Raw genomic sequence first — 25,551 nt, forward strand, 5'->3', positions numbered from 1 at the left:
AAACAGACAAGCTTCAAGTTGGTATGTGGTGTTGTTTAATAGATTCGTTTGACCGACGATTACTGCTGTACTGTTTAACCTCTCACGGGAGGAGACAAGCTTTAACATTTTTTCTTTTGTTTGAAGATACTAAATCTTACTAATCTGTGACACAATGGGCCCCCTTCTTCTTGCTTGAATGGGGTAGCGTGGATCCGTTTTTTTATATAGTGGCAGTCAAAATTTCTGTCGTGTGCAATTGTTATCCCATTTGTTAGGAGAATGTTCCCATTACCTGATACAGGTTTGCTCGTGCATCCGATAATTAACTGTTTTGTTGTTGTGTTTTCTGTTTTGGGGAGGAAATCTATGGCACTTCTGTTTGAAGGCAACTTTGACAATATTTGATAAAATGTTGGTTGGTTGATCGGATCATTTCAGCTTGCTACGTAAGCAGCTTACGTAACGCTTAAGCACAATTTTTACAAACCTGAACCTGGCAGGAAAATTCACTACTGATCACATTTTCAATTGCTGATAATACTTTGAGTCAGCTCATTGGTCGAGGGTTTTGCCCCTCCGCCTCCACCGGTGGAGGAACTACCAACGCTGCTCAAACTGGGTGCCCCGCCACCCATGCCAAAACTATCGTATGCTATAGGGTCCGAGTTGGATTGCTGCAGCTGGGTAAGGTTCAAATTCAAATTTAAACTCAGATTGCCCGTCGTGGTGAGCAAATCGTTGTACAAATCATCACAAGAGTGTGCATGGCTACTCATCGACGACGAAATTCCATCGAAGATTGACGCTGACGAGGCCGGACTGTCCGAGGTTGCCGGATAGAGCATGGTGGAGACACCCGTGCCAACCGATGACACAGGCGTACTCTGCTGCTGATGGAGACCTTTTTGAGAGGGTGTCCCGATGGGTGCCTGCGGCCGAATCGGCTGGATGTCTTCCCCTATGCTAACGCCACCAGGGTTGTTATCGTTGCTGATACTGCTACTGCTGCTGCTGCCGCCACTGGAGGCCACGTGGTTGCTGCTACAGGCAGTGCCACTGCCTGGTTTCTTATTATTCGCCACAATATCCTTCACATTCAAATTGATTTTGGGTTTGTTCTTCGGGGGATCGAAGTAATAATTGAACCGTTTGAAAGATTCAATATCACGCTCCTCCGATTCCAACTCGTTCAGATTGACCATTTGATTTGGTGCAAAGATGTTTTCTGCAATGATAAATAAAATTGAGATGCGATTTTACAAAAACCAACAATGTTGAAAAAAATTTAAATTAAATTTAAATTCACAGCTGAGAGGCACATACTATCCGAACCAATGGGCTTATATTCACTGCTACTATAGTGAATTAGATGTGTGTGTTCTTTATTTATTTTATATGTGTGTGTTCTTTATTTATTTTATATTTCTCCATTTTTATTTTCTTTTGCACAGTTTGGTGATATTGCCGTTTATATTCAACATGTTTTTCTACTTTATTTGCATGAGCTTTTATTATCATTTGTTTGTAAGCTAGTTAATTTTATTTTTTTATTAGAGAGGCTTTCAGAATTTTATTTTTATTTACAAACCTCATTCCGGTTTTCTCATACTTTGAACGTTCTGTGATTTTCTTCTGCTTTTAAATTTTGTTAAATTGAAATTTTAAGACACGCGTTACGCATCATTGTTAAAATGGCTTATTGTTGATGTTTATTTTATTTCGATTCTTCTTACTCCGGTCTCTGATTTTCGGGCAATTTATTATTATATTTTCTAAATTTAAATTTAATTTTTTTCTGTGGAATATGCAATGCATGTAGTTTTTGAAATACCTACGCAAATGAACGTGAACTGGAAAATGTAACTTAGGCTTAGGAAAAATATACCTCATCCAGACGGGACTCAATCCACAATTTCCCAGTTTTCAAAATGACGTTCTATTCTAATGAACTACTGGGAAGATATATTCTCCTAAACCCAATGCCCTATCACCTTCCGTTACGCCCGTTTCACAGGGTGTTCAATAAGTTCGAATACACTTAAAAAATGTGTTAACGAAATTAAATACAAGATATTCTTTCCTGGATCAATTTTCATTGCAGTAGTGTTTACGACATGTTAGGTGGGAACCTAACCCCCTCCTCCCTTTGTATGACGGGCTTGAAACGTTTTTCAAAAAAAAAAAAAAATCGCACGCGTCACGTTCCTGGTCTATCTCGTCCCAAATTTTAGAAATAAGCTTTTTAAATTGGGGAGCTTCCGACGCCTGGATACGTCCCTTAACCATCACCGACGCGGCGCTCTAGAACCGCGAGACGTTTATGTGGGACGGGGAGATTAACGTCGTCACCCACAGTTGATTATTAATAACATTGTGCGGTTGTTGCAATATATCGTCCCCTTAATGCTAGAACTGGATAACTCGAAATTTGTCGATTTTGAGTTAAGTATGGCATTATATTTATCTCGTCGAGCTCTAAAACATATCATAAACTCGTTAAAACACGATAGTAAGAAAAAATGCTGTCATTCAACTACAAAACTAGATTTTTTTTCCGTGTTGGGTATTTTCGTCACTGCGACCAATGTTTTGATATTTTGTGACATATTCCCCCTTTTTAATTTTGCTTAATCAGGATAACGTATCACTATTGGAAGTGGTCGTTAAAGTCTGGCCAATAGCATTAGTCCAGTCCGGTATTATACTTCGTATGAAGCGCACAACCGTACTGGGATTTGTTCTCCAGATATACGTAGAACGTAGAACAAGTGTGTTGTGTGCTAAAATTAGATAACTCGACTTTTTGTTGATTTTTTTGTTACCATAACAGGCCTGATATGATATGGATGGGTTTTCTGGAAATCTGAGTCATTAAAAATGGCATTTGAATCGTCATCACAAAACAGTTTTTTCTCAAAACGTCAATTTTTGAGTTTTCTTGCTCGGACGATATGAGGCTGAAGCTAACACCAATACCAATACACAGAATATACAGGTTGTATTCGAACTTATTGAACACCCTGTATATAGCATATACTACCTGCTTCGCAAAAAAACTTAACACAGTTCGTATAGTTTTCCATCATAAAGATTGGATATTTTTCAATGATTAGATATTTACTAGACAATTAGATACACTAACACTGACTGCAGTCATAATGTAAAACATCTCCAAACTGCAGTGCCATTTATTTGCAAAGCCTGTTTATTGGACATTGTAGGCGCTACGATCCTTCCTATTGGTCTAACCATCAATCTCTCTCCCGAGTCGGAATTCGAATACATAGGACGACCTGCTTGTTAGGCTAATATTAACAACGTACTTCACAACCTGCGAGTAGGCGCAAAATGCCATTTATTGAAGGAAGTTAAATCATTTATTCACGAAATACATAGTACCAAAATTCTCAAAAATAAACACTTAAAAACACTACAACAGTAAATACTATCAGACAAAAACAAACAACACGCGACAAGACGCAACTCGTTTGTAAATTGTGTAGTAGAGTGCCAATGAGATGCATGAAAAATTGACCTTCGAATATTTCTTAGCGGTAGGGCTCAAAAGTTTCGTCTTCTCGAAAAAAGTCGCCATGCGAAATTTCAGCTCGATCGGACATCGGGAACACGTGACTTCCACCGTCAAAATCAGTTATACGAGTCGAAAGATATAATTGCGCTTTGAGAAGAGATCTGGCACCTCTGACATGTGAAACCTAGTTGCCAAATTGACGGTTTTTTTTCATCACTTATCTCTCTCTCTCTCTCTCTCTCTGAATATCTCCACTTGGTACATGTTTTTTCATACAAAAGAAAACAATTGAGTCAATTTCCGATGATAACTTAAAAGTGACAAAAATCAATATAGGACGAATAAGCGAGTACCGCCAGTATGGCATCTAAAAAAAATCGATTTCGGCAATTTCATGTATTATTTTCATCGAAATTTTTTTCGTGAAACTTTAACCGCTTTGAGGCACGTGTTTCCGATGTCCGATCGAGCTGAAATTTTGCATGGGGGCTTTTTTCGAGAAGACGAAACTTTTTGAGCCCTATCGCTAAACGATATTCTAAAAATCGATTTTTATTGGCACTCTATTGTGTAGTGATCTTCCACACTGCATCATAATTACAAAGAGAACAGAGGTGACAAGGCGAGTGGTCGATATAACGATATCTTAGTGTTGAAAACTGGCCGTTAGGACCCTTGAAGCTTAAAGAAGTTGATCGTAGCCTCAGTCCACAGTCAACATACTAAAGGAACAGAAACTATTATAAGAAATAACAATTACAATTCTGTGTGCGTAAAAAAGCTTCTGTTAGATTTTATTATTTTTTTTTGCGTTGTCACATTATGATTATGAGAAAACAAAATTATTTGAGTGTATTTACAAATAAACTGAAATCAGTTGGACCCTAACGTTTCGATTCTCAACATGTGACTCCAAAGTTACACAAGGTTTTGGACAGGTCGCATTAAATCAAAACAGCATTGTATTTAGTACAACCAACAATGGAATCTGCTTGATCGATAATGAAAACATAAAAACATTTAATTGAAAATTGATACAGCACAATAATAAACAACATTATTTCACATAAAAAAATCGTTCACTGACCTCCATATTCTCCAATCAGCTGCTGCTGTTGCTGCCGGCTGAGGGGTTGCAGCTGAAGTTGCTGCATTTGCTGTTGAAGCTGCTGCTGAAGCTGTAATTGCTGTTGATGGTATTTTTGCAGAAATAGGGTAGTTTCGATATCGTTCAGTGCAAGCAGATTGGCCGCTTGGGCTGCATTTGTTGCACCCACCGGCGTTCCACCGGCGATCGAAGAAACTGTCGACATTGCTGGTGTCGCATCGCTACTGATGGTGGAACCGACTGGCGACATCAGCAGTGTATGCGGTAAAGTTTGTGGCTGTGGCGGATGACTATAACCAGATGATGAGACGGAAGTACCTGGTGCAGGTATTCGTGTAATCTCGATGTCGTTGGTCAAGTTCTGCCCCTGTTGCCGTAGAAACTTTGATTCGTTAATATTGTGAATCGTTACCTGTAATATGAAACAGCAAAATTGAACAAATATTCGACTAATAAAAGAAAGAAGACAATCACCTCACTATTCAACCTTTGACCGGGTTGCAGATTTTGCAAAAAAGACAAGTCATCATATTTGTGGTTTGAGGGAGAACAACCGCTGCCCATTCCATCGTAAAACGATCCCGACGAATCGTCACAGCAATGTGTATTAGCACAGCTGCCACCAATCGGTGCACCGCTCGGAGCACCAAAAAGCCTTCGACAACTAGGATTATTGGCGGTAGAAGACATGACAGCGGCCGCATGTGCTCTTGCTTGTGACCGCTCGGATCCGATTGCACTCATAGTTGAAGGAGAACTGAGCGGGAAAAAGCCAGCTGATGGGCTTTGTGGATTCATGTAATCCTGGCTTCCTGTTAACCCATACTGCAAACTTTCGAAGGGTGAATAACATCGTGGATTCGGATTCGGTCCCAATGAGAGCGGGTTATACGAATCGGCGGTTTGCGACGGAACTGAACCGTTCAACTGCTGCCACGAGCTGTGAAGCGGGTGTGGATGATGCTGTTGCTGCTGCTGATGCTGTTGCTTCTGCTTTTGAGCATTTTTCATTTCACTGCCAATTGCGGAGCTATACTTGCGTGGTGGTTCCACTGCTGCTGAAAATGCGTTCTGCAAGAAAACAAGAAAGGATGATGTCGACAACTGTAACAAACAATACACTTTCACACAATTACCGAATTACTCGAAGCTACCGTTGGCATCAGGTTACCGGCAAGCTGTTGCTGCTGTTGTTGATGCTGCTGCTGCTGCTGGAAATAGTTAGCCGTTGCGGCATTAGTCGCACCGGTTGGAGGAAAGATTCCGTTCTCCACCAGGTAGTTGGTGTTGAATGGTCTGAACCCACTGGTTGAAGGTGGCACACCTCCAGATAAAGCCTGATGCAAAGCCGGATTACGTATGGTAAACATTCCGTTGTCATTCTTAAAAATGGTTGCCGGTTGGTCATACCCTAGGGTAGAGCGGGCACCTGCTGCCGTCGGGTCATTTGGAGCAGCACCACCCCGCTGGGGAGCACCTTGAAACATCGGATTCCGTAGGGTAACAAAGTTATTTTTAGAATTTTTACCACCCTCCGAGCGCGACTGACCATCTTTCGATGCATCCTGCTTGTTTTTGTTTCTATTCTTTCGTTTGTTTCTCTTACTCGGCTTTTTCTCATTGTCACCAACGGAATTACTTTTTAGTTTATGGGTTTCGACCATAATGACAGCATCTTTGCCGGGAGCGTTTGGCTGTGCCATCATTGGGTTCATCATAAGCATCCCTGGTACAACACCGCCGGGAACTCCCATCATTATCTGAGACGAAACTGGAGGAACTGGCGGTTCTGATTGTACCGTTTGCATTGGCTCACAAATTTTCTTGATCGATTCACGCTTGGCTTTGATGGCTTCAGCCTGAGCTGCATCTACACGCGTTAGGGTAATACCAGGAGGCAGCTGTAGCCCTTCAACGCGTATACCTCGACTCAACTGATCCATAATGCTTGCCCCGAACGAGGTGTCGCCCGGTGGAAAAGTATTCGGAATCTTCGTCGGCAGGCCACTTCCTCGACCCGTTGACTGGGTCGGCGGAGTCGTAACTGATTCACCTATCAATTCCAATGTAGTATCAGCACCAATATTAACCTTCGACCGTCGATCGTTAGAAGACTTGACCAAACGATCAGCAGTTTTGATTGTTTTGTCAATCTGTCGAACATTACTTGAATTAGTTTGCGGCTGTTGTGGCTGTTTCTTTTGCTGTTTAGGCTGTGTATTCCCCTTGGAATGCTGCTGTTCTTGTTGCTTTTGTTGGAGCTTCTTTTTGCGTTTAGAGAGAGCCGGATTGTCCTGTCCTAATTTGTCTGGAGGTTGAACTACTGCAACAGAAACGGCAGCGGCAGGTTTTTTACCATTAGGTTGTTGAACATTCGTTGCGTTTCCGGTGTTGTTTCTGGAATTTCTCGAAACAGATTGCACGGTTGGTGGTGCAAGATTTTCCTTGTTTTTGATCTGTTTACCATCCTTGATCAAAGTTGCAGGTTGAACTTTGGGCAGCTCCTTCAGTTTTTCGTTCTTCTTTTTAGTAGCTTTTTTGCTACTAACTACAACTGGCTGTATTGGATCTGGGGGCGTTGGTGGCCGTTTCGGCACTTCAATTTTCGGTGAGGGTGGCGTTAATGGCCTTAATGGTGACTTCGGCCGTTCTTTAATAACCGGTTGAGCTGCTTCAACTTCCTGTAATTCATCTTCCTCATCTGCCGATTCGGTGTCGTCCAAATTTAGTAACTTGAATGCGTTATTGTCAAACTCCGGATCGATGTAAACCTCACTTTTTTTGCGAGGCAATGATTTCTTTGGGAGTACTTCCTTCTCTTTCTTCAATTGTTCTTTACCCTCTTCAGGCTTAGGTTTTGTTTTCGCTTTCAGATCTTTCGTATCTTTAGCTTTCTGAGCACTGCCACTCGAGCTTATTGATTCTTTACTGAGCTTGCGATTTAAAACCTTACCCAAAGCCTTCTCCACCGGTTGCTTTTTGTCGACTTTCTTCTGTTCTGTGCCAACTTGAAGCTCATCTAGCCAAGCAACTATTTTATCGATCTCATCTAACTCATCCGCGACCTTATCCTGTTTTTTCTTCTTTTTCTTTTTCTTTGAGCTCTCGCTGTCCGTACCACTTGCTCCGGTTGATTCGACTTCTAGTTTCTGCACAATCTTCTGCAACATTTGAGATGCAGCTTTCGCTTGTGCTTCACTCACTGAACTCTTCGCCTTGCTTCTAATCTGTGCCAGCTTTTCGGACAGCCTGTTGGTCAGCAAGACAATATCTTCTGTATTCTTTTTCCTATCTGCGTTACCATTTTGTTGCTGTTGTATCTTCTGCATCAGTTCGTCAATTTCCCGCATCGACTGCTGCTGCTGGGACTGTTCTTTCAGACTAAGCTTCAGCAATCGTTCTGTAATCCAAACGTCGGTGTCGTTCGTAAATTGACTTTTTACAATCATATCACTGATCTGCTTAGCATCATTGAACGCCATCTTCATCTTCATTCGGTTGAGTTGATTTTGTATCTCTTGTTGTTGCTGTTTTTTTCCTGCCGTTTGCGAAACATTTCCTTTGCCACTGGTTGACGTAGTAACTGGTTCTGGAGGCACTAACTGTCCGTTAATAAATGTATATAGCAGCTGATCCTTATCCGGAGAAGGTCCCTTCGCGGTCACGGTAACCTGTGGCTCTGCATGTGGTAGAAAAGTTCGCTTTATGGTTACCATCCTACGTGTGGAATCTATGCTGACATTGTCTTGAGAATGTTGTTGCTGCGGTTGTTGCGGATGTTGTGGCGATTTCTGATGCTGTTGGATAAGCTGCTGTTGTTGACGTTGCTTTTGTTGCTGTAGAAGATTTATGTTCTGTTGCAACTTGGCAGGCATCTGCTGTGGTTTATCAACCGTTGAAGGGACTGACTTCGACTGTTTTACAGCTTGTTGTTCGTGTTTCCCCTTCGAAACCGATGCGCTTTCACCGCTTTGATCTGTGCTACCATCAAGTTTGAAATTAAACTCAGGATTATTGTCCTTGATGCTCGACACAAGACTACTGATGTCTGTCTGCAGCTGCACCTTTTTCGCCTCGAACGCTTTGATATCTTCCAGCAACTGTTTTTTGTCTTTCTTTTTCAGATTTTGCTGGAACTGTAGCCTTTTCTGAGCCTTTTGTTCTTCCAGATGAAATTCGGAAAATTTTTGGCTTAGCTCTCCAAGTTCAGTGATTTTCTTTAGCTCCTGCTTCTTTTGCTTCTGCTTGACTTTTTTGGTTGCTTTCTTGTTATTTGAGCTCTTGTCATCGTCATCATCGCCTTCGATAAACCGTAGGATATCGTCAAGCGATTTTTCCTCAATCATGGGCGGAGGCGGAGGGTTCTTTAGTGTCTCCACACCATTTGCAGCAGATTTTTGATGTTGCTGTTGTGATGATAAATGCTGAACGGCATCTTTTCCGCTAGCAGCACCCTTAGCACCGGGTAAACTGCCTTTCGCCACTGATAAGGGAGCGGACACCATTGGAATTTTTGCGTTAGCTGCTGCCAGCCCACCAGTCACCGACGGGTTTATCGAAGGCATCTTCTGGTTGCTATTTCTCATTGCTTCTACCTTGGACGTGATCGACTCCTTTGTGATCGTAGGAACTGTTGCGCTGGAACCATTAGCGGCCCCGTTGTTGTTGTTCGTGACCACATTCGTCGAGTTACTCTTGTTTGTGTTGATTTTCTTCAGCAGACCACCCGGAGGAATTTTGATGTTTTTCAGATTCAACGATTTAAGCTGCTGATTGTCTTTGTTACTTTGTAACTGCTTTATTTTCTTTCGCAATCGATCGCGAGTTTCGTTCGTTCGCTGGTTGTGATTACATTCCTGAAAAAAGCAACGGAAATCATAATTAGTTTGCTTCAAGGGTAATATAGCACAAATCCCACAATCCCACAAACGACATTACTCACCAAACAAACACTTTGCCCGAAGAGAGTACAATAGTAACAAACACAGGAACCGTCTCCCTTTTCGCTTCCGTTCGCACCACCACGGTGACAAGTCTTCTTGTGCTCCTCCTTGGACTGGATAACGTGTGGATTGCTGCCACTAGTACTCGTAGAGGGGGTTGCCACTGGTGGTGTCAAAGTTGTTCCTCCCGTAGCAGCAGTAGCTACAACCTGAGTACTGGTTGCCTTAGTATTAACTTTCCCAGTGACATTTGCGGCTACTACAGAAGAATTTGCCCCAACCGTTGTAGCTTTGGAAGGCATTCCCAATTGGTTAGTTTTCGTAGCAGCTTGTTGCTGGAGAGTTGGAGGTTTGGATGGAGTATTGGTTGCTTGATTCAGCATAGCCTTTGCCGGACTGCTGACGGTTGATTTCACACTTGACGTTGAAGCACTACCACCGGGTACAGTCGAATGGGAACCACTACCACCATTGGCAACAGTCGACTTCGGAACCGTACTACTAGTAGTTTCAATGCTCTTAGCTGTGTTTGTCGGTTTAATGTTGTTGCTTGCAGCGTTGCAACCGTGATTCGTACCGCTGTGATTATTGGTACTACAACTGCTGTCACTTATACACTGCTGATTAACGGAACTATGTTTCTGCTCATGAATTTGCTCCAAATCTCGCACCATATCTTTTAACATACTGTGTTCCTTTTGCAGTGTCTTGAGCTCCGTTTCAAGAATTCTGGAAAAAATTTGAAATTTGAAGCGTTTATTACAGTACAATGTTGGTTGAAAGAAGTACTCACTTATTACTAGCTGCAAGTTTGAGTGCCTCAACCAATGGTTTTTTGATTTCCTTTTCGAAAATCTCCGACTTGGTAACCGTGTCAGTGAAACACTCCTTGCAGTCCTTGCAGATGGAACCGTCGTCGGAGCAAAGCTTTACGATTGGCTCGATCACAGCGGCAGCCATCGCCGCCGAAGTTGGACTAGAGACAGTCGTGGTTGCCGTCGCCAACAGTACACTTCCCGGAGCAACAGCCTCTAGCTTGGCCGATGCAACCGTCAAGTCATCACCATTTATAGCCGCTAAGGCCTCCTCTGGCAGAATCGTACTCCAGTTAACACCCAACAATTTACTCTGCATATCGTCAGCAATCATTTGCCGCAATGGAGATGCTGGTGTGCTCCAATTGAACAATCGAGATCCACTGACACTCTCAAAGCACTTCATGTCGAACTCAATATCGGTACCTTTCGCCAAAAAGAACTTGGTGAAATACTGATAGATTACATTACGCTGCGGAAATTGGAAATCAATGAGAAACCATTCGGCAAACGCCGATGCCATGTCACTGAGTAGTGTCGATTCGGAATCATCGGACTCCCAGAGTAGATCGAGGAAATGCAATGGGTGAATCCGATCGGCGACTTCCGTTCGCCAACGTTTGTTGATGTCGTCGCAGAATCGCTGCATAAAATTTTTAACATCTATGTTCCAATTCTCGGCCATCTTTCTGCGTTCCTCTTCCTTTAATGGATGATAGGATTTTATGAGAAATTTCGACAAATTCAGCGGATATAGCATTGCAATTATGTTAATTGCTACGCGGCATGCATTAATTTTGCATGGTTCACCCTGAAAAATGCAAAATCTCTTAGGTTCGAGGGTCGTCCACGTGTACGCAGTCCGTTCCGGCAAATGCTTGAAAATGGCCCAGGAAATATGATAAAGACTAGTGTTATCTATTGAGGCCATGGTCATCGAAACAGTGGTGGCCACGGCAGACGAACTGGATCCATCCTTTACCGCAGCCCCAGATGTTGCTTCCGACCGCAACGGGAGTTGACCCTCGGATAGATCTGGCAAAGCGATTTCCGTTGTCGAACTTGACGATGACGAAGACTGTGAAGAAGTAGCCATACCGTTGAGCTGCTTTCGTTCATGCAATTGTTTCTCGCACAAAGGTTTGTTAAAAAAATCACCAATGTAGTCCAGATAGTCACGGTCCAACTTTTTAAAGAAAGAACACTTGGCGCAGTACAACTGCTCCTTGGATATACCCAGACAAGTGCCACCGGCGATAAAACAAGTACGACATTCGCATGCCCTAGAAAACGTAAAAGAAAACATTTAGAGAAGTCACACCTAACCAGGCCGTAGACAACTTACACGAAATGTGTTGCTAGTGCAAAATTACACTTTCTACACTGAATGTTTTCAATGGAAGCAGTCAACCTCGGATTGGTGCAGGCAATCCACTTGTTTTTTAAACTGTGAACCACATAATGCCACACCAGATTGCGATCATCCAGTGAAAGCCACTCAACAATGGGCCGCTCCTTCTGCCGTTGAATTTCCGGACTAAAGTTAAACTCCGACTCCTTTACGGCTAGCAGCAACGAGTGTGCTGAACTGATCCGTTTTCTCCGGGCCGAATCTTCCTTCGCCTTGTGATAATCATGCAACAACGACCAAACATCACGCCAAATTTGCGAGGTGGAATTCATCTCGTCGTCAAATTGAATAAAGCGGTAAACCATAGTTTTATATTCGTCATCAAAAAGCAGCTCCTTCAGCTTCAGTATGCACTCAGGAATGATCTTTTGCACCTCGAGATAGACAAACCGTTGATACATACGTTTATTGATCAAACACCATGTCAGTGAAAACTGCTGCAAGTGACCTCGCTGCAACTCAAACAGTAGTGGGGACAACGCTTTTGCCGAATGGCAAAGTTTATCATAACCGTCGAGAATATCTGTAAACCATAGTAAAAAAAAAGCGTAAGTATCTAGACGGTTCAACTCTCCTATTACTTACAATTGAGCAGCTCCGTGGGATTATATTGCAACTCTCCATCGCTCGACTCAATGATCAAATCCTGAAGACCCTGACTATAGGCCCGCACAATCGATCGCAGCTGCAGGCAGAGCAACTCAAACAATTGATGCGGATCGCGCGTGTATAGCATGCTAAACACCAGAATAAACGTCATCTCGTTCGACAGCGGCAGATTGGAACCCAACGAAATCTGTATGTTCTTTTTCGTGTTGATCCGTCCATCAGTTAGCCACTTGAGCGACGACTTGTCCATAAGCTGAATATAACGGCTATACAATTGCGAGTCATCTTGCCTGGAATAGAGCAACAGTTGATGAGTTTTTCATCGCACCATGAGCCATCACTATGATTATGTTAAGGAAAACGCCTTGCGCTAATTTTCCCTGGAATTTTGGAGGCGACCGAATGATATGGCAGATCATCAAAAATTTTATATGCTGCCTCATGGTTAGCCCGTTGGTATATCCAATAGCATTTGTTGGTAGGTATATCAAATGGCATTTAAAGTAGGTAATAATTGATAGAAACACAATTTGTTACAAAAGTAATGGTCACTATGAAATATGAATGTCAAATACTATTAGCCTCATAGACAGTTTACAATGACCATCTGTCACAACTGATATTTTGTGACACACCGTAATTTCGTGTTTTCAGCAATTTTGCAATGAAACGTAAAAAAAATAAAAAGGCAGAATATAATGGAGTAAGCCAATTAAACCTGAACACAAGAGTTTTGTGCTTGTGTCAAGCGAGAATTTGTTTAAACTAATCATTGTTACCCCTAGAAAGATAGTTTCATTTTGGCGTGAATTTGATGCATGCATTTTGAATCATTTGAAATGCAAGTTTTTGTTTAAAATTCAATAATGAGTGATCAATACGGTGTTAACACATCGACACATAACAAATACCAGAATTCAATTTTTTAAAAAACAGGAACGTTTTCGCACTATTTGAGAACGAAGATGGCAATGTCACTAAAAGCAAGAAGTCAAACTGACGCAGACTATCTTTCTGGGGTTAATTAGATTCCGATACTTTAGATTTTCTCTTTGTATTCTCTAGGACATGTTAATGCATTGTGCAATTTCCTCTGCACTATTAGTTTTACGGTAAACAGTTTTGTCTTATTGTCACAATGGCAAGCAAGATTGATCGTGTAACTTCCAGTGGAACAATCAGAAACTACGGTTTAAACAAATTTTTATTACCAGGGACTTAAAGTAAGTTAACAGCAATCCACCAAAAACGATCAAGCAGAAACTAGGTATACTTCTTTGGAATTTGCTTTTGTTTACATTTTAAACTGGCAACACCGCATTCGCAACATAACATGTCGCCGTAGAAAAACAGAGCGAAAAACCAATTCCAATGAAGTTGAGAATACTCACTCCGGTATGAAATCGTAGAACTTCTTTATCAGTAACTGCAACCGTTCCCATAACGTATTATATTCGAAATCCTCCACAAACAGTTGTATAATAGTTTCCCGATAGCTAAGACAGGGTCTACAGCAGCAGCTCAGCCGAAAGAGATTGCAGTCATGCTGCTGCTGGTGTTCTTCAGCATCTGCGGTTTCCGGGTCGCCTGTACCACTAGCTTGGCAGCTTTCTTCCGATTGCTCATTATCGTCGATAACCTCTGCTGCGTCACAAGCGGTGCTTGGAACGGTGGCCACCACTGGACACGGACTGCTGCCAACACTTGACTGCTGCTTCCCATCCTTATGTTGTTCTTCCTCCAGTGCTGAAGACGAAGGCTGCTTCTTTTTATTCTTTGCATCAGCAGCAACCGTATCGCCAACAATCACCTTCTGTGCAAGTGACTCTAGTGAGCACTGCCAGTAGAAAGTGTCCTCGCCGCAGACGGACTGCACAACAGGATTTCCGGGATTCCCATTTGACAGTTCGAGCGTCGCCGTTGCTGTTGAGGCTTCTTGCAGGAGGACAGAAGACATCTTTTTTACCGCACCGCACTACACTGTCCGTCCACACAATACGCACGGGCCACACTTTGCTGTCGTCGCGAGTCGCGAATTTTTCCGCTACTTTTCCCCGTGCCTTTTCGGTTGTTTCACCGGAATCCGCACGATTTTACGAAATTTTCGAACCCTGTTTTACTTTACCCAGTAATAGTAGTAATAGTTCTCCACACATTAAACTAAGTAGGCGTAGAATGCAGAAAAAAGTTTTTTTTTCTGTTCCTCGACTCTCGCAAGAACCTGGCACACACAAAAAACTTTTTGCCGTCTTACCATTTTATTTTCTCGCTCGTGCGTGCACCGGTTGGCAGCACCGAATGTCATATAACGCAAGACTGTCAAAACGAGTAGTTCAAGCGTTGCTTGACAAAGACGACTATGTACATTCTTTCCTTGTTTCAAATCACAATTTGAACTTAACGTTTTTTGAAGGGTGCCTCAAACTTGAATTACCATTGTAATCATCTGTAAATTTTTGCGCTACAAACGCACAGAGGAACAGAACAAAAAGCTGGCCAAAATGAGAAAAAAGTTTTTTTAGGCTTTTTGGTGTCGCTATATATTTTTCTGCAGCTTGAATAAAGGCTTTACGAAAAGCCATCGCACGATTAACTTTAAACGGTATATACAGGTATATACATATGCTGAGAGTGATGTAAACTTTGACAAATTTTCAAGCATTTTTGTGGGAATCGAATCATTCATCCGACAACTTTTGCCAAATGACAATTGATCAATATTTTGCAGCAAATGAGTTCTTTCTCGCTGAACATGTGAAAAGGGTTCATGCGCCATATGTAAACAAGCCACAATTTCACGTTTTTCAATGAATATAAGCTTAATCCACCGGTACAAATCATATTGTTTGATTCAGAGTAAATTCTTTTATCAATGAATCTTAGTAAGGCTAGATTTCACTTCTATTAATCAAAAAACAAGAAAATTTGGCTTGTTTACATATGGCACATGGGCCCTTTTCACATGTTTGGCGAGCTTTGTGTTCAATTCTAGTTAAACGGTTGATAGACGTTCCGAAATTAAAAACTATAACTACTCTTAAGAACTTTTCGAAATTAGTGATTTTTATGTATTTTCGAGCGTTTTCAATATTAAAAATGTTATCAAATTCCGCGGAATCCGATCATGTAATCTTCGGAGGAATGGAAGTCCATATTATCACGAACACATCCTTGTTAATGTCTCATCCGGTAACGTCCAGATTGATATTTGCGACCCGTTTGAAAAATGTTGTTTTTGACAAATTTTGACGTCAAGTGCTTACGCGTACATGGGAACTAGAAAAAATGAAATACCTGATACGTCCCTGCTTCATGCTCTAAGCAGAGTTTCAGGTCAACAATAATTGAATGAAATTAAAATTATTTTCCTTTCTTACTTACATATTACCCAAAATATTGCTAAATAGTAGCGAAAATAATTTTGACCAGGTTTTCACTCGAGTTACTCGTCTGTGAAACGTATCGAGAAAGCTCCCAGCTAGAATTTACAGCAGGGTAGCGGAACCAGTAGGCTGTCAAAAAAAAATCGAAGTTGCAAAAGTCAAGGTCGCCCTAAATTGAAAGATAATGTTATTTATAATATTTTTGTAGAACATTCCTATTTTCTAAAAAAATGTTTTCAGGTTGCTCAAATTTTGTAAGCTACGAAACCACTCTTTTTCACTTTTTGCAATTTTTGTTCGATGATGTGGGAATTTTTCTATGATTTTTTTTTAATTTTGCAGGGTTAATTTTGAATATTTTACATGGCTTGGTTCAGCATCGCATTCAGTTATTCGACTCACAGAGCCCATTGAAAATACCCCAAAAAATGATATTTTCCTATAATTTTTAGATAAAACCTTTCAAACCCTTGTCTTTTGAAACTGGTAGCGAATGCGGAATTACAGGTATACCTCGATTATACACACCCTCGATTATACGCACCCCCACTTAGACATCGTTCACAAATAAGAATCCGTCCATATAGACTGGGAAATCTGCCGAAAATCGGCAGACAGTAACAACAAGACCTCTTTTGCGAAAAGGCGAACTTTTTTAAGTTTTTATACGTGTCTAACGCGTCGTACGCACACAATCTCTTCTGGAGTAATTTACTAAAACTTATATATAAAAGTGCACTGTTACAAGATAGAGGAGCTGTTTTCAATGGAGGTCAGCATTAGTTACACATGTACTCACGCACACACACACACACACATAAACACACAAATACACACATATACACTCATACCAGAGGCGACTCGTGGCTTTTGAATCTGCCTGTTGAACTACAAATTTTGAAAATCGCAATTTGAGGAAGTAATCACAATCATGTCCGCAATCACGCAAGTCATTCTAGTCGTTACGATTTGAAAGTGAAACTAAAAATCAATAAAATATTGACATAAATTTGCAACTGAAATATATTTTTTGCCTGGCGTCCCCGTGTGCAATGCACCGGTTGCACCTATGGACGAGTCGCCCCTGACTCATACACACATACACACACATACATACACATACATACACATACACATACACATACATACACACACGTACACACATATACGCACATACACACACATACGCACGTACACACGCATACACACACCCATGTTCATTATTTTATGTAATTCCTTTCAAGCATTTTGAATATGTTCTGGGTGAGTTTCCCACGGCACATTAGAGAACGTCTATTAATTACGTAACGCAAATAATTACCTTCTTCGACCCTGCTTCTATGTCACTCTCTTGTTTGGACCCTTAATATTGTTTTTATGTGTTGTCAAACTGTCCAACCTCGCTTTCGAACGTTACATACTAATTGGATGATCCCTTACATGTTTTCTTGCACATTTCCGATCACAGAAGCTAATTTCGGGTTATGAAAAAAATTAAAAATTTTGATTCGATTTTATGCACAATTCGATTTTACGTACATTTCAAAAACGAGAATGTGCGTAAAATAGAGGTATACCTGTATTATGTTTTTGAAAATATGTTTGATTTCATTGCGTGCATGGTCCGCTGAAAAATCATTGTTACATATAACAAAAATTGGTTCAGAGATTCTTTATATTTAAAATGAAATCTGGTCTAAGCCGTAAATCCAGAAAGCGTGAGTTTTATCAAGTACGATGACAAGGATTCTACTAAAAGGTCATGAAATTCTTTATTGCTTACAACCTTTTTATTATTTTGGGGTTCATTACACGTAAAAATAAACCTATATATTTTAATAAAACTACAATGAATACAACAAATGTTTGCGTTTAATATTTTTGGAAGCACTGCGGTACATTTCAATTATAACAATACTTATTACTAAACGATGCTACCTGGTTCAAATTTACAACTCACTCTGGTTCTTTTTTGACACTCTCACAGCTTCGTATCCGTTTCTCCCTCCCAGGTTTAGGAATGTCAGTGGCTCGATTTAACCAAGGGAGTGTGCTATGAGTTATAACATCGAGTACAACATGGAAACGTTTTGTGTAGATACAGAAAAGAGCAAAAACATGGTAATGTTTTTGCTCTTTTCTGTATCTACACAAGTATAGATACGAAAATCTTGCCGTTCCTTATATTTTCGAACGGAAAGCTCGTATCTAAATTATGAAGAGGTTTTTACTCAGATTAGTTTTCGTATCGGGTTTGACGTTTTTGTATCTTCGATGTTATACTCTGTCGAATTTACAACGAGGGATAGAAAAAGGCATTCCCTCGGATTTAACAGAACAAAAAGAAAAATGTATCTGGCAACATTTGTATTACCAATTCTTCAGAAATATCAAAACTGACGTAAGCAGAGAGATTCGCATATTACGAACACGCATTTTAGCGTAGCGTAAATAGCTGGATATATCTAGGAAAACATCTTATATGAGATTCTCTTAAAATTTTTATTAGAAACATATATGAAAACCCACTAATCCATAATTCATTCTCATGATTTCTTTAGAAGGTACTTGTAGCAAAAAGTCATAAGTAAAATTAGACTGTTTGTATACCATTATGTTTCGATTTTTAAATGAAAAATAAAAACCGCTCGGAATCTTCGAATGATAGTTAGTACATTGGCGAACTGTCAAACAACGGATTTCGATCAGTTAAAATTCGTTTGCTCAGAAAACGCAGCTCTTTCAGATGATATAGGAACACTGGATTAGCTAAACAACCCAATTCATTTGCCATTTTGTCTCGGTGCACTTTAGTAAATTGGTCAAATCTTATCTCGCCTCTTATAAGCAGTTATATTACTTTAAAAAACAAAGCATTACTCGGTGGCAGCGAGAAACTTCCTTATTAGGGAAACGAATACCTCAATGCTCATTGTTCTATGCTGGGGAGCAAGATGGAAGGTGCCTTTTTAATACATCCCCAACACAAAATTTGAGTGTGTAAGAGGCCAACCACATTCCACGTGGCCAGATTTTCAATGATTTTGAATGAGTGCGTTATGTCAGCGGTTCCGAGCTTTCTGTCAAAATTTTATTCATGAATTGAGTTCAGAAACGTTTCGTAAAATGGTCTATTCTCCATTCAAGCTATTTCTCGTTCTTTCTCGCTGTCTTCTTTGTCATATGCACAAATTACTTCGGTAGCGGTTTGCTTCGGCTGGTTTTGCATTGGACTGCTATAAAAAAAACTTACCAAAGCAGTCCAGTATGCGATACTTTACAGATTCTTCCCCCACGTTCAGCAGTCAGTGCATGAAGCAAAACCGGGTAGATGAAGAAAGCATTTTCGTTTTCGTGCACAGTTTTTCAAGCAATCCTCCTAGTCGAGCAACTTTAGTCGAGGGCTCCTAGTTCCTGACGTACACTTTTACAGTCGCTGAGTAGCAATACAAAAGAGTTTTTGCGTGTCGGTGCGTGCTTGCTGCTACTCAGGGGAATGCATGAAGAAGAAAGAGTATTTTGAAAGCGTTCTGCTGGTTCTGCTTCGGCTTCTACTCGAACACGAAACTTTCTTTTTTCACACAATTCATTCGCTCCCACTTTTTTCCAGCATAAACTCTCTATTCTGTAAAAGCGATTTATTATGAATTTATTCAGGAGTATTAATAAAAACCAGATCGCTCAGATGATGAAGTTTTATTATTTTTGTTTATTTATTTATTAATGTTCAATCTAGGTTGAAAACTGATTAGTTGTTGTTCCATTTGATGTTAAATCCTAGAAACCCATATTCTACACTGCTAGATGAGTGAAGGGTTTTTTGTAACATAGTTTATTTTATGATAGCAAAAATAAGATATTATTTGCAACCATTTTTCATCGTGTGGAATTAAATGTTACATCCACTGTTAGGTGAATTCAGATCATTTGCACTGATTCTAACAAAATCTTTACTCGCTGTACTTTCTTTAGAAGAGGAGAACATTCAAATTTGAGTGTGGCATGAAACTTTCCCAATCCTCTTTCTATCTTCTCCTGACTTAGCGCACTCTACTCGTTCATATAATCAGACATGTTTCTGAGATCGTAGCCAGTCGGTTTCAGAACGTTACACCGCGAACAAGTGACGAAGCTGGACGAGGAAGCTTCGCTTAGTGATTTTTTGAGAAACTATAAAGGAAAAAAACCAGCAAAATGGGTACAATATTTATTGCTTTGCTGTTTTTGACAACTTTCTCTGCATTTTCCTCCGCGGCAAATCAGCGCGCGGTTGAAGAGGTTCTGAAATGGCAAAAAGTTCAATTCGATTTGCCAGCGGACGGTTAGTATGGTCGAAATAAATAAGATGATAAGTGATGAATATTTATCACACAAACTTGAATATCATTTCCAGTGCTGAATGCTCCAGATGGCTACATCCCAATCAACAATATTCCGATGAGTGGCGTGCACTACAAAAATCGCGTGTTTGTCACGGTTCCTCGCCGACGCTGGGGAATCCCTTCGACGCTCAATGTCGTTGATATTGCGCCCCCCTTTCCGAACACGAACCCCGTGCTAAGGCCGTACCCGAACTTTGAACTTAATAAACTGCGAGTAGGTATCCTCGGCTGACTGAAACTAGTTTTTTTGTGTTTTGTCTATTTTTTTTGCATTCTTATCCTCTTGTTTACTCGATAGGAAGATCTGCAGCCGGACGCGAACCGTATTGTGACAGTTTACCGTCCACGGGTCGATCGTTGCGATCGGTTGTGGTTCATTGACACAGGAATGATGGAAATACCAGGTATGATCAACGGCAATATTTTTTCGTTTGTAATTTATGACCTATTTCCCGGCTGTCAATTTCGTAGTATAGGTACTGACAGTCGATTTCTGGAATTTTGTCTGTACTATGTGTCGAAACACACGGCTGATCAGTGTATAGAAATTTTGTTAAAAGGTTACCGAAGGTTATCAATATGTTTATTTCTTCACGCTTGTCGGGGAAAATCGGGAGAATTCACTCCAACGGAACGAGTAAACATAAGAAATGATGCGTTACTTACGAACTTACTTTTCTTGCGCAAATATGAAACCGGTTCTTAGAACATACAGGTTTTTTTTGTGGTTGATAGGTTTTTAACCTGTTAGTTGTCTGGAATTATTTCGAAGTGTGCGGAGCTTTCGTGTAGAAGTAAGCTTCGTGTAAAATAAGAAGAATCGCATTTGATTGTGATCATTGACTAAACATTCATCGGTATAAAAAATGATTAAGTGAAATTCAACTTTATTATTCAAGAGGGTGATACTGCGATAGCTATGATTTGACAATTTTGACGGATGCTAAGGTCTACGAGTTGAAAAGAACGTTTTAGGCCAAAACAGAAAAATAAGATGATTGGGTAAGCAAACCTAATTTCAATTCATGCTATTTTGTCATTATTTTCATCGATGGCAATTCATACTATAATAACACTAGGTGTTTCGATGAAACAGCACTTTTTTCTTCGACATTGGAGGCCGTTTTTTTTTAATTTATTAAGCAAGTGCTCCAATCGCAGTTGATTGAGAAATTTGACCTTAGATTTTTGTTTAGCGATAGGGCTCAGCAGTTTCAGGCTCAGAAGAAAAAAGTTCTCATGCTAAATCGCGCTTGGGAAGTTGAAACCAGGGGAAAAATATACCAAGCAATGACAGTTTTTTGATGTCATTCGAGAGCGTTCCTTTATATCAGTAGTGGTATTGACAACAACAAATTATAGTAGCCGCTACACGACATTCGTCGTAGGCAAATAAAAAAAAAGGAGAAGAATGGCTCCGGCGGATATGGGCTGTTACCGGAACGCGCTGTTTGTGCAGTGCTGAGCTGACACGAGCGTCTATATAAAACAACAGCTTCTTATTTCTTGGCTATTCCGAAGATATCCTCCAATCTGTTCTCTGTTCAATCTGTTGTCAATACGTTCTCAATGTGATTACCCGACTGCTAGCGCGGGTAGCTATCGCAAACACACAGCAACAGAAAAAGTATTGTGAAAAGTCAGTAAAAAAGGCTGTACTTTTGAAATGCCTGGTTGTAGCCTCTAAGCGGTCAAAGTGCGCCTTTTTGTCTGAAAGGATTTCTGAAGTTTCAGCGTGGCAAATTTTTTTCGTTTGTTTTGTCTTATTTCAGTGTTTAGAGAGAAAATTGTTTCTGCGATATAAATACCTGAAATGACAATGTTTCAATTGGGATAAAATTGTTATCAAAATTTTGGATTTATAGTTGTTTTCTCAATTTTATGATGTGAAAATGTTACAAAATTTAATCGACGATTTTTGTATGTAGAAGCTTATAACAAAACTTCTGGTGAAAAGTTTAGGATGAAGAAATGTAAGACATGTTTTTGTTGAAGATTAAGTCTTAGAGCATTTTTTTAAATCCAACATTGTTGAGGATAAACAAATTTCAATGATGTAATATAATTTTAATAGTTATTTCAAATAATAGAAATGTTGATCATCATCTTTCTAAATGCATCCGTTATCAAGATATTTCCAAATCATGTTTAGATTTTGTTATGAAATACACGTTTTAGTATTAAATTTGTGATTCTCCAGCAAAAACTTAGTCTTCGATAGCAAAATATGAGATGAATAGTTCAAGTGTTCAAAAGTTTTTAATATCATATTAAACGTTAGGATCCTTGGAATAGGATTATTCTTACCAAAAATGGGAATAAAAAAATCGTCTTACATTGTTTATCTCGAACTTATTACTAGAAGGTAGTAATATGAATTATAATAAAATGATATTATAATATAACTATTTTCAATGTAAAAAGCAGTAGTGATGGCAAATACTCGTTCATGAATAGGGTACCAATGAACATCAACTTCTAGAATTTCATTTAGCGGCAGAGCTTCAAAAAATTCGTCCTCTCCAAAAAAGGCCTCGTGCAGAATTTTAAAAAAGTCATAGGTTCATGAAATTTTCTACTTCGTTTTTTATGCCATATGTCTCAGAAATGCATTAAACCGCAAGATCTTATGTAATCTCAAAAACATATTTAAAAAATTATCTGGGACTTGGGAGTAGCAGACTTTCCTAGCCTTAGAATTGTCTTAGTCTTAAAAAGCCCTTTTTTTAAAGTTAGGATAATACCATATCTCGACGTTTCATATATTTTTGACACATTTGGCTTGAACAAAAAGTTTCGACTTCCATCTATGCATCTTTTCATCGATCAAAAAAGTGAATCTCTGACCGTTTTGAGGCTCCACTTTCCGCAGTCCGATTGTGCCCAAGTTTTGCACGGGGACTTTCTTTTTGAGGAGACAAAATTTCTCAACCCTATCGCCAAACGAAGTTCGAAGGTATGGGGCATATTCATGAACAAAGGGAGAAAGAGATGAATCATGTAGTTCAGGGTAGAGGTTTGTTTATTCAAAATTGCAAATCAAACAATAAGAGAGTTGAGTTAATTTCAGTTATCAGCGATTACACATTTCTATTCACAGGTCTGTAATTCTAAATCAGTTTTCCAATATTTTTTTCCGGAATCCCGGAAATTGAATAAAAATTCTCGAGATTCGAGAATGCCAAGAAATAAAAATTTCCCGGGAAATTCCATCTCGGGTCGTCCCGGAAAAAACGCTCTATGTCAAACATAGTTAGTTTCCCACAACTCACTCTTAGACAGTTTATTATATATTTATTATATTTAGAACTGCCATTTGGGGTTTTCCCGAGTATATTAACATAACGAGAATTCTCTATCAGAAGATAATTTCGCATATCATCAGGCGAATGAAAAAAAACCATCTCTATTTCGCAGGAAACTTCACCATCGTCCAACGTCCATCGATATGGGCTGTCGACCTGAAAATAGACCAGCCAATCCATCGCTACGAGATTCCAGCAAAAGATGTGGACAGTGGCTATGGACTTACCTCGATCACTCTGGATGTCGATCCAGACGATTGCGAAAAAGTATTCGTCTACATTTCCGACTTGCAGACCTACCGCATGTTGGTGTATGATTACCAAAACCAAAAATCCTGGCGCTTCTTACATAACTATTTCTTCTTGAATCCACTGGAGGGTGACTTCCGCATCCAGGGTATCCCGTTCGCATGGGACGATGGTATTTTCTCGATCGCATTGAGCAACCCCGACCCGATAACCAAATTCCGGACAGCCTTTTTCCACGCACTATCTAGTAACTCCGAGTTCACCGTGTCCACTGCTGTTCTACGCAATGAAACAGCCTCACGACGAAGCTATCACGGAGATGACTTTAAATTGCTAGGATACCGTGGCGCTCAGTCCCAGTCTAGTATTCATGCGTTCGATCGCGAAACCGGCGTAATTTTCTTCGCGTTGATCCAACAGAATGCCATCAGCTGCTGGGATACAAAAAAACCCTTCGCATCACAGAACATGGCCATAGTTTACAAAAATGACAAGAATATTGTTTACCCGAATGACCTTGCGGTATAGTAACCGATTGGAACATGTGTAAACAGAGCAAAAAAATTACTATCCATTTATTTTATTTTCACAGATTGACAACAATGGCTACGTCTGGTTCATGTCCAACTCAATCATCAAGCTGTTGTACACCCAACTGAATTTGGATGAATTCAACTTCTTCATTTGGCGTGCCAATATTAAGGAAGCAATTAAGGGCACCGTATGCGATCCAACCGTACGGCCGAATGTTGATGCCGTGCAGCGTTTCGGCGAAAGTACCGGCGGAGATCGCGTCACATTCCTTGAGTACAAGGAACAATATGGCCCAAGTGGTGGTCCCTGCGGCGGATGGGGGCACGGCGGCAACAAAAAACCCGGTCGAGCATAGTTGATGTCACTACGAACAGATTTTCTTCTAATTAATAATACAAAGAAATAAAACAGACAATATTACGATATTAATTATTGTTAATTGCATGTGGGCGTGTTCGTCGTAATCTGATCTGGAAAAAATGAAAGATTACAGCTCTAAAACCATTCTTGGTGGCTTTTGCAAAGATAAGAGAGAGAGACTTGAATGAGTTTTCCCGTGAGCAAACGTAAGAGTGACAAACCCAGTGTGCAATTCTATTGTGGCCTTTTGACACATTTCTGCATTTAGTAAAAGCACCAAAATTCGCAGGAATGGTTGAAAAGATAAAATCTTTTTAGAGCAACTTGTTTGAGCTTTAGCACAACTTTTTTCGCTTTTAGCGACCATCGTTACCCTGACGCTTTCGATGGGATTCTCCGATTGGACATCAAAGATTAGTGAGTGTCATAATCCACTGTTATTTGTCCGAAAAGGATTACAATCCATATTATAGTGCCAAAGTCTACGAATACGATCGCCTCTATCAGCGGCGCTTTGGGATCGCTTGAGGAGCATGCATGCATTAAAGCAAGCATCGGTAAGAAATCTTGCCAGATTACTTGCTTGGTCTGTCGTGAAGCCCCGGTGAATACCGGCCTATTGAGCTACATTTCAGCCGAAATCCGTTAAATAATAACTCAACAAGCAGTAAATTAGCTAAATCCTTTTATATTGTTTTACAAAACAGTGCTGATATTGACGGAGCATTGGATGATTTGTACAGTTTAATACTCAATGCCCGAAGCTAGAGTGAATTTCAATACACCTATACTGCCGGTAACCGCAAGTCAGCCCCATCTGTAAAAATGTTAAAACGAGAAAACAGCTTCGAAAGATATTTCATTCACGCTCAGTTATCACTTATTTAAGTTGAATTATTTTGACAATATTCATGCTAAAATATAGTTTGCATACTAGC

General features: G+C 40.2%; 2 protein-coding genes across 2 annotated transcripts; one reads left to right on the forward strand and one right to left on the reverse strand.

Moving 5' to 3' along the window:
• Positions 1-12: 12 nt before the first annotated feature.
• LOC129723036 (uncharacterized) lies at positions 13-14,642 on the reverse strand. The gene is made up of 9 exons (XM_055676977.1): positions 13,792-14,642; positions 12,377-12,690; positions 11,726-12,314; positions 10,359-11,663; positions 9,565-10,294; positions 5,759-9,478; positions 5,097-5,693; positions 4,602-5,034; positions 13-1,207 (listed from the first exon to the last, which is right to left on the reverse strand). The coding sequence occupies exons 1-9, from the start codon at positions 14,355-14,357 to the stop codon at positions 507-509; spliced, it is 8,955 nt and encodes a 2,984-aa protein (XP_055532952.1). The 5' UTR covers positions 14,358-14,642; the 3' UTR covers positions 13-506.
• Positions 14,643-19,862: 5,220 nt separating this feature from the next.
• On the forward strand, positions 19,863-24,682 carry LOC129725379 (L-dopachrome tautomerase yellow-f2-like). Its single transcript, XM_055681155.1, has 5 exons — positions 19,863-20,104; positions 20,177-20,379; positions 20,464-20,569; positions 23,583-24,241; positions 24,312-24,682. The coding sequence occupies exons 1-5, from the start codon at positions 19,978-19,980 to the stop codon at positions 24,606-24,608; spliced, it is 1,392 nt and encodes a 463-aa protein (XP_055537130.1). The 5' UTR covers positions 19,863-19,977; the 3' UTR covers positions 24,609-24,682.
• Positions 24,683-25,551: the final 869 nt, after the last annotated feature.

The sequence above is a fragment of the Wyeomyia smithii genome, chromosome 1, assembly GCF_029784165.1.
Source record: "Wyeomyia smithii strain HCP4-BCI-WySm-NY-G18 chromosome 1, ASM2978416v1, whole genome shotgun sequence".
NCBI lineage: Eukaryota > Metazoa > Arthropoda > Insecta > Diptera > Culicidae > Wyeomyia > Wyeomyia smithii.

What these genes read in the sequence shown, in the direction of transcription:
- LOC129723036 (XM_055676977.1), bottom strand. Translation starts at nt 14,357, where the DNA reads ATGTCTTCTGTCCTCCTGCAAGAAGCCTCAACAGCAACGGCGACGCTC. An exon ending in TCGGGCAAAGTGTTTGTTTG is followed by an intron (nt 9,479 to 9,564) that starts GTGAGTAATGTC and finishes TGCTTTTTTCAG; the next exon opens with GAATGTAATCACAACCAGCG. An exon ending in GTCAAAGGTTGAATAGTGAG is followed by an intron (nt 5,035 to 5,096) that starts GTGATTGTCTTC and finishes TTCATATTACAG; the next exon opens with GTAACGATTCACAATATTAA.
- LOC129725379 (XM_055681155.1), top strand. Translation starts at nt 19,978, where the DNA reads ATGGGTACAATATTTATTGCTTTGCTGTTTTTGACAACTTTCTCTGCA. An exon ending in ATTCGATTTGCCAGCGGACG is followed by an intron (nt 20,105 to 20,176) that starts GTTAGTATGGTC and finishes TATCATTTCCAG; the next exon opens with TGCTGAATGCTCCAGATGGC. An exon ending in AGGAATGATGGAAATACCAG is followed by an intron (nt 20,570 to 23,582) that starts GTATGATCAACG and finishes TCTATTTCGCAG; the next exon opens with GAAACTTCACCATCGTCCAA.